Source organism: Ptychodera flava, chromosome 13 (assembly GCF_041260155.1).
Source record: "Ptychodera flava strain L36383 chromosome 13, AS_Pfla_20210202, whole genome shotgun sequence".
In the NCBI taxonomy this organism is placed as follows: Eukaryota; Metazoa; Hemichordata; class Enteropneusta; family Ptychoderidae; genus Ptychodera; species Ptychodera flava.
Window position 1 is genome coordinate 29075017 of NC_091940.1, and position 12748 is coordinate 29087764.

Below are 12748 nucleotides of genomic sequence, written 5' to 3' on the forward strand. Positions count from 1 at the left end.
TAAGTTTGAATCATAATCTTATATATATTTGATATACATACTATGCGATGTAAAGCGCTCGATGATTGAATTGCTGCAGGGGCATTATATCGAGATTTCTGCAGCGCAATGAATTAGTTTGTAGACTAACTACTACAAATGTCTCTATATATATATATATATATATATATATATATATATATATATATATATATATATATATATATATATATATATATATATATATATATATATATGCCAGAGATTCTTCACACTGTGTTGCATTAACTTATTTTGGAAACGATACGCACAAATATATGACATGTGCACGTTACCTGTGCGAAATTTTGACCTATGCAATTCCTTGGTCCCATTGAAAATGGTATGCTCGTATTTGGTATGCTGTTGAGAAAAGTGAAATCAGTTTTTAAATCTTTGCCTAGAAAAATCTCGAAATCTCCAACAGGGTTTCCTTCGAACGATATGTATTTAATATGAGTCGTCTAGGTGTGAATCTCATGCGAAAGAGTCTCGAATATGATCTGAATATTTACTTGATGTAGTTGTTTCATGATCATAAATCACTCACATTGCTTCGTCGCCATTGAAGCGGTCAGGATTGAAGGTGTCAGCGTCTTCAAAGTACCCTTCGTGTCGTGCCATGCTGAACAGATCGATCTGTAAGTATTTAAATTGATCGGACAAAGAGTTGGTTTTTGTTCAACTATAGTGGGAACCGATCGACTTTGTTGGTCGCTCTGAATTGTCTTGACATTGTTCACACTGAGATTACGATTAATTAAGCTAACAAATCTGACTTTGAAGCCTCCATAGCTGAAAATTTGATGCATTATTTTCATGATTTTATTTTCAAACCAAAGTTGGTTTGTGTAAATGTGCCAACTGAAGGATATGAATAGAAGTATCATTGCTAGCTGATTTTGGCCATGTCTACGTGTTTTAACAGGTTAAATAATAAACGGGTGCCACACTCATAAAATGGTGCCCCACAGAAAAGTACAAACAGCAGTATTTCCTGCAAATACACATCTTGATCATAAAAGGGGCAAGCATGATGCCATTTACTTAAATGCACAGCACACGATGGCCAACACTTTGCTGTTGTAATCTTTATTTTCTCTGTCACGTGGTTAGTTTTTGAAAATGGCGAGAAATCTAAAAGGAGGTTCAAACGTTTGAATTTACGTGCGACTTTCCACACTTATGACAGTGTTATACTTATTTAGTCTTTTAAAGAGAACTCTTGGAAAACAGGGGATATTTTGAGATCAGTTTATTGCACATCTGCCGCTATTGGGGCCTTATGCGATTTTAATTTGGGTTAAAAAGTACCCAGTTGTCTTCAAACGGTACCTTATCTGTCTGAACAAGATGCAGCAATTTTATTAAAAGGTTCCCAATATTAAAAAGGTGTCATGGGAAACCTTAAGTGTTGACGGCCCATTCTCTCGATTTAAATAATCTTTTGAAGTATACCTACTTAACAAGAGTAAGTTGAACAAACAGGAAAACGTTTGCATATGTTGCATTCCGCAAAATAAAAGGATTCCCAGTTATTACACGAATTATCAAATATTTGGCTTCAGAACAGGATTTGCAAATATTGTTAACCAATTAGACATCTAATTTTGTTTTTTCGATATATAGGAATGCAATAACCCAATATAGGTTCAATGCTTCGCAAGACATTCTTGTGATTTATGCAATATTGTTTGTCTTCTATATATTCTACAGCCCTATCAACATAATCATGCGGAATTTTATATTTTGTAAGACATTTTAACAGTTATCTATAGTAGCCAGCGCCACACTGGCACTGCTAGACCGATTTGCTTCTGGGTTTGAACTAAATTTGATCATAATAATCTTGCTAAAAATCATATAATACCTTTTGCAAATTTTCCATGGTAATCAGTAGATTCCCGCGGACCAATAGCACTGCTAGAACGATCATCATGGCGTAAGTGTCTAAATATGCTTTTTTTCATAAGCAAAAAAGTGAATTTGATCTTACCGTTATGCTAGAATGAGCAGGTATTCTGAATCCAGCCACGGTTTCCTCCTTTTCTAGAAAGCGTGGAACTACAGGGGCAGTAGGGTACATTCGCAGAGTCTCCTTCACGACCTACAGAAGTATGACTATTTGTTAATGAAGATAGATTTGAAATCTAATCTCGTTGCCGTCCATTGTCTATTGCAGACAGATGATTCTTTTTTTCTCTTTTGAGACAAATATTCCTAAACAATAGATCATATTGTCTTAGAGTACACCACTTGCCCTGGCAACAACTCCAAAGACGATCCCCCTTTCTATTAAAGGTAGTAAATGTAAAACACTTAAAATTTTGCTTGGACTTTCCTCAATGAAACTTTCAACCACTGTATTTCAAAATCAAGAATAAAAAACAGGGCTCACTGTGCAAAGTTTGGTCACAGAGAAACGAATTGCCTAACACATTTACCGATATTTTGAAATTCAAAATGGCCGCCATCCCTGTGTTATAAGTCTTGGTGGTAAAAATGCAGATTTTTAAAAACCTACGTCGTTGAAAATTGCTTTTGCTACAAGAACTCTAAATAAACCTCCACAAGCGATAGACCAGAAAACGACTGTAAACGTTTGAGAGCCGCGATATCTGTCCCCGACGGCGTATTCTACCTTTTAAGGTAGAATTGACCTTTGGGACAGACGTTTAGCCTCTCATCTCTCTACAATAATTCGGGTATGGTGTTTTTGGAGTCAATGAGGATGTTACTCTCTAGTTCTTATGACCATCAAAAATTCACAAGTCCCTGGTGCTAAGATGATAACACTGAATTTTGCTCGATAAGGCATCCGAAGATCAGATTTCCAATCTTTGCTGGCTGTGGTGTAATTGGTACCCAGATTTGATTGAATAAATTCACTATGATCACTTGCTAGATTCTAAATTAAAACTCCTTACCTGAGACATATATGAAAATTTCGCCAAATCCTCGAATTTAACTTCCATTCTTCCACATAGAACATCCTCTATTTCCTCCCTTACTCTATTTTAAAACACATAAGATTTAACAGCGATGTTTTTCAAAGGCTGTCAAGACGGGTTTTTTTCAGAAAGATTCAAGTTTTATGTCAGCACTTACAGAGGCGGCAAGTATATCCAACATCATCTGATTTCTTTCCTTATTTTATAAAATCTGAACAGTCAGACAAAGATGTGCTGACTTATGGTATTGAACAAAGAATTTTCAAAAGGCATAATATTCATTTGAACGTATTGAATGTGTAATATGGAAGTCAAAATACATAACCATGTATTGTTCTCGCATAGGGTGTTCTACATATCTGTCTATTGCTTGTTTGTATACAGATTGACGAGAGCTCGACTGATTGATTGATTGATTGATTCATTCGTTAGTTGATGGTTGATTGATAATTTGATTGATTGGTCGATTAATCGATATACAGATCTTCTTCAGGATCAAATCCAAACAAACACATTTTTGAAAGAACAAAGGTCACAAAAAATACAAAACGTCGTCGAATTTTCAATGGTGAAAAGAAGGAAAATTAACCGGTAGAGAAGTCGCCGTGACTGGTTATTTCTATATGTAGGTTCGATTGCGTTAAAAATGATAAATGAGAAATTAGTATTTCCATCGCGGGGAAAGTATCTGTGACACTATGCATGTCTCAGAGATATCTTGAACATTAATAATAATAATAACAAAAATAATAATAATATATATATATATATATATATATATATATATATATATATATATATATTATATATATATATATATATATATATATATATATACACACACACACACACACACACACACACACACACACACACTATTTATTTTGAGTCAGGGGGCGCTTAAATGAAGAAAAGTGCCCGGGATCACTACAAATGCGTTTAGGAAAAAAGCTGAGGCAAGTTTTATATGCTGGTGCCATACTAACTTAAAATGTGGTAAGCTTACTATGCTTAAACCTAACTTTATGCATTGTGGAAGCTCAGCGGGTTAAAAATAAGAGACACGTTCTCCATTTATTTGGAAGTTTTGCGGCGATCTGCAGAGTTACTGTGACGAAACTGCTACCGTCTATTTCACAGATACTGCGAAAACGGTTTCACAGGTAAGCTGGATAATAAATATCTTCGCAAAACATCTAAATATAGATATCTTATTCCTATCTGGGAGCTTGAACTTACCTTTCCAGGATATCCGGGTTTCTGACAAGTTCCATCAGCATGAAAGCAGCTGTATTAGCAGTTGTCTCTTGACCTTTGGGTCGACAAGACATATTTATCTCATTGTGATGCACAACAGGATGCGAATGTGAAATAACAAATATCTTACGATACAATGTGAATCTATAAATGTTCACAAAAATGTGCCAACAAAGACTTTGACATTCAAATATCCTTTGTTTTTCATTGTCTTAATTTGCCGTTTCTGATGATCAGAAGTCAACTCCAAAATTACAAGATTTTAGGCCAAGCGGTATGATACCGAATTATATTAACGAAACTACTCCTTCATTGACCATACAAAACTTGATCGAACACCTATAACATATCTCAACGCTTCACCAAAAGTACGTTAGTATTTTTGCAAAATTCAATATTTAATTTCTAAAATTAGTACACGAGATAAATCCAATTTCCTACCTGCGAGGAAAAATGTGACAAAGTCATCTACAACATCCTCCATCTGAAACTCCGGATTTTTCAAGTAATCTACAGGATATCGGTTTGAAAATGCACAATTGAAACTACTTGAAATAAAGCAATATGAAGGCTTCACATATTAAATACAAATTCTTTTGCCGATAATCTGTTATTCTCTTCCATTTTTATATCCAATCTGATCAATGCAAGGAGTAACTTTTAATTGTATGTTACAGTGAAAGCCAGCTGAGAATGAACGATTTAATTGATGTAAATGTTTTCTGACTTGTGTAATTGATTTGCAAAGTTGTTTCAGATTTTAGAACCAGTACTTAAGTTGCAGCAAACAACAGACGGATGATAGTGTTCTTTCACGGTAGGTTTTTATTGCATCCGCAGTGTTTAGATATGGCGATAAAACCAGTCAGCCCATAGGTATTATTAGTATGTAGGTGTTCGCGCTTTTCTGAAGGAAAAAAACGAAATGGTTCAAAATATTTGACCATTGGTAAAATAATAAGGTCTCTTTTCAACATTTAACTTTTTGGGGGAAAACAATTTCAAGAAATAGTAAGGCAAAGACACGAGTACAGCTTGACACTGACTCATCTGCTATTTGATCTTATATTTTATATAGCCTGTATCTAAAGTGTGCCCCGACAATATACTCCCCAGTGTGTGTTTTATTATGGACCAATATACAGAGACAATAGACCCTCGCTTTCTTCAGGCCCTGTGGGAGAGCAAAACAATGTCCTCGTCCGGGATAGCTTTTGATAAACAAAGGATCGCAAATGACATGACTTTATTTGGAACAAACTTAATTCTGATAACCGTGAAAAAGATTTTAACTTTGGCTTTATATTCCTTATTTAACGACGTCATATATCTGTAAGAAAATCATAATTTGGCATCAATCGTTATTTTTTTTAATTGACAAGTATTTTTATTCAAAAATCTAAAATTTATGTGTTTCCCTGTTTTTAATTCTGTCAGTTTTCATAGCGGATGGCCATTATGAACTGTGCAGAGTTTTCATATAAAGTATTTTATACAAAAACTTAAACTGTTCACCTGATGCTTTGAGAATATAACCCAGCACATCATCTTCCTTCATTTCTTCTCCGTTCAATCTTGCGGCCAGTCTCTTTTCAACCACATCTCGTCCTGTCTTACGAAGGAATTTTACAGCTGCACGCACTTCCTCTCGGTGTCCTCTGCTCCATGGATTGTACTGATCGAGATAAGAGCACGGGGTTAGTTTGGCGCCTATTTTAGTGAGACCTTCTTGGAAGAAAACTTTGGTATTTCGGCGCGTATTCACGAACGAAAAGTTGAAATTATCCACAATGAACAACAGTCGTCTGTGTAACGACACATGCACTTGCATATGAACACATATTATGAATCAAAAGATGTAATTTTCTAGTAACAAGTATTAAAGAGAAAGGTAAACCAGATATGAACTGAAAATGCTCACGTGTTGCATTATATATTGCATTTATGTGCAAGTTTGAACCTTTGCTACATGCTTTGCTACATTTAAAGTGTTATGATCAACACAATGAATTTCACCACAGATCAATTCTAAAGGTCATTAAGTATTCAAATATGTAATTAGCTGAAATAAAAATAATTAATTTCTTTGAGTACTGTCATTGTATCACAATATAGCATGTGTAATTACCTTTGGTCAAGTCCTTCAAGCTCTATATGCCAAACCGTGAAAGCTTGTTAGCTATTTATGCAAATTATGAATTAGCTGACATGAAAATGCAAAATGACTTTCAATACTGTTATAACCTGGTATAATGATCAATGTACACAGCATGTTTCGCCAAATTTTATCAAGTAAATGCCAGTATATATCCCTAATTTGGAAGGTTCATTAAATATGCATATTGGGAATTGGCTGAAAAAAATGTCAAATGACTTTCAATAATCTTGTATCATAGTATCTTTAATGTACATAGCAAGTTTTGCCAACTTTGGTCAAGTCAAAACAGATAAATATCGCTAATAAATGCGGGATATCGGACCGCAGGCAGGCGAAGATTGCATTATAAGCGCGCCAACCCAAACTCACTGCATGGACATCACATTTACGAAATCGAAGTCCAAAGTCAACTACGTCATTGTTAGAATAAGAGAGGTTTTCCATCACACGGGAGCATACCACCACAAATTTTGCACAGATGGCGTTGCACTGGCATTGAAAAAGGGTGCATGGGAGCATGGGAACGCGGGCAGTTTCCCTCGCTATGGGTAGGAAATGCATTGAGCAAGACACACTTCCGGGTTCGCAAAAAACGAGGATCCCATTTACGGGGCGCTCAACTATGACTATTTGCTGTGATACATAGCAGAGGCATATATGTTTGTGATGCTGAGAATAACATCAGTAAATAAATGACGGGTTTTAAAAGTTGACGTTTTTTGCGATGATGAAACAGACTTCTGAAGGTAGCTCGCTTGGGGAACACGTCATCCCGGCCGCTGTCCGCTTTGACCCCAGTAATTCACACTGGTTTTGGTCGGCCCCAGGTACCCAAGTCACTTCGACCCCGTCACACTTTTGCCTACATGTCCACGGAGACGATTCAACATGTTCCACAACAAAGCCAAGACAAAAATTGAAAATATCAATAAAATGGCTTCACAAAGGCTGAAATACACGATACTCGATGAAGTATGAAGTTTATGAAATGAAATCAAATTGACAACACAAGTGTTTGTCTCGGGTAATACCACTTGAAGTTGAACTATTCTACAGACTGTTTTTTTCCATACAGTGCAGTATTTGTCAGTGACAAATTAATCTTTGCAATACATTTTTTTGCGATGAGCTGGAAATTTGATTAATATCGAGTTAATGTACATAAATATTCCGTTATTTACTGGGACACGTTTATTTTCTCGATCCGCTATCTGCGGACTACGTGCTGAAGTACATTGACTGTTCATGTCAACGATCGTTTCTCCCTCTGCAGAGTTTCTGTATCCCGTTCAACAACGCTGTACCTCGATCACACGATAGTGACGCTATGTAGCTGTGCAGTATTGAAACTTAGGGACTGGTCAGTTTCTTCGGCCTGGGGGGGCCGGTGGATTATTTTTTGCCGACGTCAAAAAGTGGCTGACCCCCCCCCCCCTATTCCGAATTTTGAAAACAGGGTGACCCCCCCTATTCCAAATTTCGAAAACAGGGTGAAACCCCCCCCCCCCCGCGTTACATAGGTAAAAAAAAGGTGGACATAAATTTTATATATATATATATATATATATATATATATATATATATATATATATATATATATATATATATATATTATATTATATTTTACATTTTACATATATTTATATTTTAAATAGTCATTCTATGCTTTAATGAAATTGTTGATATGTCAGTTGTAAGATAGGAATTTCAAAGTGTCAATCTTAAAGTTTGAATACAGTACATTTTGAATGAGCTGTATTTTGAATGAGCTGTGAATGTATTTCACACTTTCTATGCTTAACCAGATGTCCTGAACTGTTGTACAGAAATGGATGTCAATCATTAATATCAAAGAGGAAAAAGCAGTGAATCAAAAACTTTGATGGGTGTTAAGACTTGCCAACCATCCAATTAAATCTACTGAGGAGCCATAGAGAGCTTTTTTAGCCAAATCTGATGTGTACAGTGTCTGAGAGGACCTTTTCTTGTAACATTGAAACCATAAAAGCACAGCTAATAATGACAAAAACTGCCTTTTTTAACTGTTATTTTGTTCATAAAAAAGCATCTTTCTACAGAAAACCAGTGACACAAAGGAAAATCATTGCATCAATGAGAAGGAAATATATCTTGTCATTTTTTGCTCACGTGTGAACACGTGAGCATATGTCGCAGCGATGTCTGTCTGTCTGTCTGTCTGTCTGTCTGTCTGTCTGTCTGTCTGTGGGTCCATTTTCTCAAAAACGGCTGAACGTATTTCAGTCAAATTTGGTAGACATCTTCAGAATTCAAATGGCTAGAACTGAAAAGGTTTTGGTGGGCGTGGCTTGGATATTAATGAAGTTATGAAAGTTTTAATTTTTCTGTTACGCCGCGTATGACAAGTGAAAACAATCGACTGTTTGAGGGCGCTGTGAAAAGTGCTTGTCCAGGTTGGCTACAGCTGGAAAGCTCTGGTTTCAACCACGGTCCCTCCGTGTTTCAACCTCGTATTGAACATTAAAAATATGATATTTATTACTCATTCAACTCACTATTCAAGATAAAATATCGTTAGCAAATTAGCTTTATCCTTGGTAATTGATTGTTTCCCTCGCTGCTCGATCGCCAGAAATGAGTACATACATTCTTAGCCCTGCGTACGATGCTGTGTGTTCCGCTACAGCTAATAGCCCCGCTCACCACAGTGAGCGGTGAGCGGGGCTATTAGCTGTAGCGGAACACACAGCATCGTACGCAGGCTAATACGTTCTCTACCTAGCCTCATGGCATGGAAGTGCTGATGAATAACAACTTTGGGTCAAAGGTATTGAAGTGTCCAATCAGGTTCGTGCACAGAGTCCAAGGCCATGACCTACTTCATGTACTTCTGCACTGTTTTGATTTTGCTTCGCCAAGAAACGTATTCGTCATTGTCCATAGAAGTATGTTTGCTCTCCTTTGAGGTTGTTGTGAAACAAATTCCGGGATAGGCCTTGGAATGCATACGATCGGCATCGCGGCAGTGCATGTAGCTAGCCCTACGAGTATGGCGAGAGTGTCCGGCTTTGGCTACGCCACCTCCCACCTCCGGTAGGCGGCGTAGCCCCCGGCGTAGCCAAAGCCGGACACTGTCGCCATACTCGTAGGGCTATGCATGTAGCGTACCATGCTTGTGTAACTGCCGAGCTCAACGTGCATTCACGGTTGATACTCGTGTACAATCATGATGTGTTCAATTCTGATGATGATTCATAAGTCTTACTTTTGCAGTCTTTTTTCCGTACGATAATCCCGACAATACGTGTTCCATACAGTGCAGTATTTGTCAGTGACAAATTAATCTTTGCAATACATTTTTTTGCGATGAGCTGGAAATTTGATTAATATCGAGTTAATGTACATAAATATTCCATTATTTACTGGGACACGTTTATTTTCTCGATCCGCTATCTGCGGACTACGTGCTGAAGTACATTGACTGTTCATGTCAACGATCGTTTCTCCCTCTGCAGAGTTTCTGTATCCCGTTCAACAACGCTAGTACCTCGATCACACGATAGTGACGCTATGTAGCTGTGCAGTATTGAAACTTATCATAAATGGCCACCTCGTCTAACAGTAACACGTATTGTCGGGATTATCGTACGGAAAAAAGACTGCAAAAGTAAGACTTATGAATCATCATCAGAATTGAACACATCATGATTGTACACGAGTATCAACCGTGAATGCACGTTGAGCTCGGCAGTTACACAAGCATGGTACGCTACATGCATAGCCCTACGAGTATGGCGACAGTGTCCGGCTTTGGCTACGCCGGGGGCTACGCCGCCTACCGGAGGTGGGAGGCGGCGTAGCCAAAGCCGGACACTCTCGCCATACTCGTAGGGCTAGCTACATGCACTGCCGCGATGCCGATCGTATGCATTCCAAGGCCTATCCCGGAATTTGTTTCACAAACAACCTCAAAGGAGAGCAAACATACTTCTATGGACAATGACGAACACGTTTCTTGGCGAAGCAAAATCAAAACAGTGCAGAAGTACATGAAGTAGGTCATGGCCTTGGACTCTGTGCACGAACCTGATTGGACACTTCAATACCTTTGACCCAAAGTTATTATTCATCAGCACTTCCATGCCATGAGGCTAGGTAGAGAACGTATGTACTCATTTCTGGCGATCGAGCAGCGAGGGAAACAATCAATTACCAAGGATAAAGCTAATTTGCTAAACGATATTTTATCTTGAATAGTGAGTTGAATGAGTAATAAAATATCATATTTTTAATGTTCAATACGAGGTTGAAACACGGAGGGACCGTGGTTGAAACCAGAGCTATCCAGCTGTAGCCAACCTGGACAAGCACATTTCACAGCGCCCTCAAACAGTCGATTGTTTTCACTTGTCATACGCGGCGTAACAGAAAAATTAAAACTTTCATAACTTCATTAATATGCAAGCCACGCCCACCAAAACCTTTTCAGTTCTAGCCATTTGAATTCTGAAGATGTCTACCAAATTTGACTGAAATACGTTCAGCCGTTTTTGAGAAAATGGACCAACAGACAGACAGACAGACACACAGACAGACAGACATCGCTGCGACATATGCCCACGTGTGTACACACGTGAGCAAACCAGATATGAACTGAAAATGCTCACGTGTTTCATTATATATTGCATTTATGTGCAAGTTTGAACCTTTGCTACATGCTTTGCTACATTTAAAGTGTTATGATCAACACAATGAATTTCACCACAGATCAATTCTAAAGGTCATTAAGTATTCAAATATGTAATTAGCTGAAATAAAAATAATTAATTTCTTTGAGTACTGTCATTGTATCACAATATAGCATGTGTAATTACCTTTGGTCAAGTCCTTCAAGCTCTATATGCCAAACCGTGAAAGCTTGTTAGCTATTTATGCAAATTATGAATTAGCTGACATGAAAATGCAAAATGACTTTCAATACTGTTAGGGACCGAGCACAATTAACGGGGGGGGGGGCCGGAAGAGAAAATGGGGGGGCCACGAAAAAAAATGAGTGTTCTTGGGGTGGGCCATGAAAATTCCAAGGAAGGTAAGGGGTGGGCCACCAAAATTTTTTACACCATGACAGACAGAGAATATTTTTCAGCATTTTTGTTCCTTGTTGAGGTTGGAGTTCCTTGTTAAACTTCTTGTAGCGTGATGAAATACCAAGTCTTGAACCTCACAATGCAGTTGTTCTGTGTAAAATCAGCAATATTATGATTAAAATAGCACAACACAATACTGACAAGTATATTCCCTTACAAAACTGAACTGCCTATTAGCCAGTCCACATAACTGTGTGGAACAGGTGGCATGGCTATTTGAGGGAAAATAGGCAGTCCATAGCAGCCCAACCTGCCACATGCCAGTATTGGAAATACGACATGTTAAAATTTGAACATTCATCACAAGCTATGCATGTGAAATCAGGCTCAGCCATGTGAAGTAACCATTCATTAGCAGTCCTATTGATTCATGACAGAAGGGAAGATTGTCAATGGATTGAATGGTAGCTTACACATGTGGCAGTAAAAATTTAGACATGCATTAATAAACTCCAAGGACTGACTTGTTTGTCAATTCTCATGTTTTCATATCCCTATTGTCTATTTAATTTAAATAAATTAGGCAGCACTCATGTGTAGAGTTGTTTTTACTTGAGTTAAGTTTTTCAGGTGAAATTACTCATGTTTGCACAATAGAAATGTCACATGGGTCACATGCACTGGTTACCAGTTAAATTGTTCTCAGACTTCAATATTTAGTGGATACAGAAGCAACGGTTTGCCATTTTAAAGTGACAGTGTAAAGCTGTAAGTTTTTGATTTTGTTAATATTTTTGTTATGTATTACTTTATTGGTTCACAAATTTAAGTTGAATTAGCTCGTTGATATTATCAATACAACCAACATACACTTTGTGTGCATGTATATTATAAAAGTCCACGTGTTATTGTGTTCAATTAAAGTTTAGTCCAGACCAAAATGTGTTTACCAACAATAACAATGCTGACTTTACATAATACAGGTTGTGAACACTGGACATTTGAACGTGTTTTAGAAAATAGAATAACATTTGCAATACTGGCTAACATGATTTTGAAAAGAGAGAAAAACCTGTAGTCGATGTACGAAGAACAAAATTTCTGCCAAAATTATGAAGTTACAGACTATCCCTTAAATATAGTTAGAATTAATTTAATTCATCTCCATTCAAAAAAAGAGACCAGGATTTTCAGCATAAACCAATGAATATGACAAGAGGGGAGTAATGCAGATGGCTGCGAACGTCTGTGAGTAGTAAATTAAATCAGATAAATCAGCACAGATCAAATTTTAAACA

General features: G+C 37.2%; 1 protein-coding gene across 4 annotated transcripts in view; it reads right to left on the reverse strand.

Annotated features, from left to right (window-relative positions):
* Nucleotides 1-12748, reverse strand: part of LOC139148107 (cholesterol 24-hydroxylase-like) — a 70702-nt gene that overhangs the window by 45984 nt on the left and 11970 nt on the right. For all 4 annotated transcript variants that reach the window (XM_070719408.1, XM_070719409.1, XM_070719410.1 and 1 more), the window contains exons 7-13: nt 5742-5901; nt 4668-4736; nt 4209-4281; nt 2946-3030; nt 2015-2125; nt 569-657; nt 315-381 (exon numbers count right to left, since the gene is read on the reverse strand). In XM_070719408.1, the coding sequence (XP_070575509.1) occupies nt 315-381; nt 569-657; nt 2015-2125; nt 2946-3030; nt 4209-4281; nt 4668-4736; nt 5742-5901 (654 nt within the window). The remainder of the gene's footprint in view (nt 1-314; nt 382-568; nt 658-2014; nt 2126-2945; nt 3031-4208; nt 4282-4667; nt 4737-5741; nt 5902-12748) is intronic.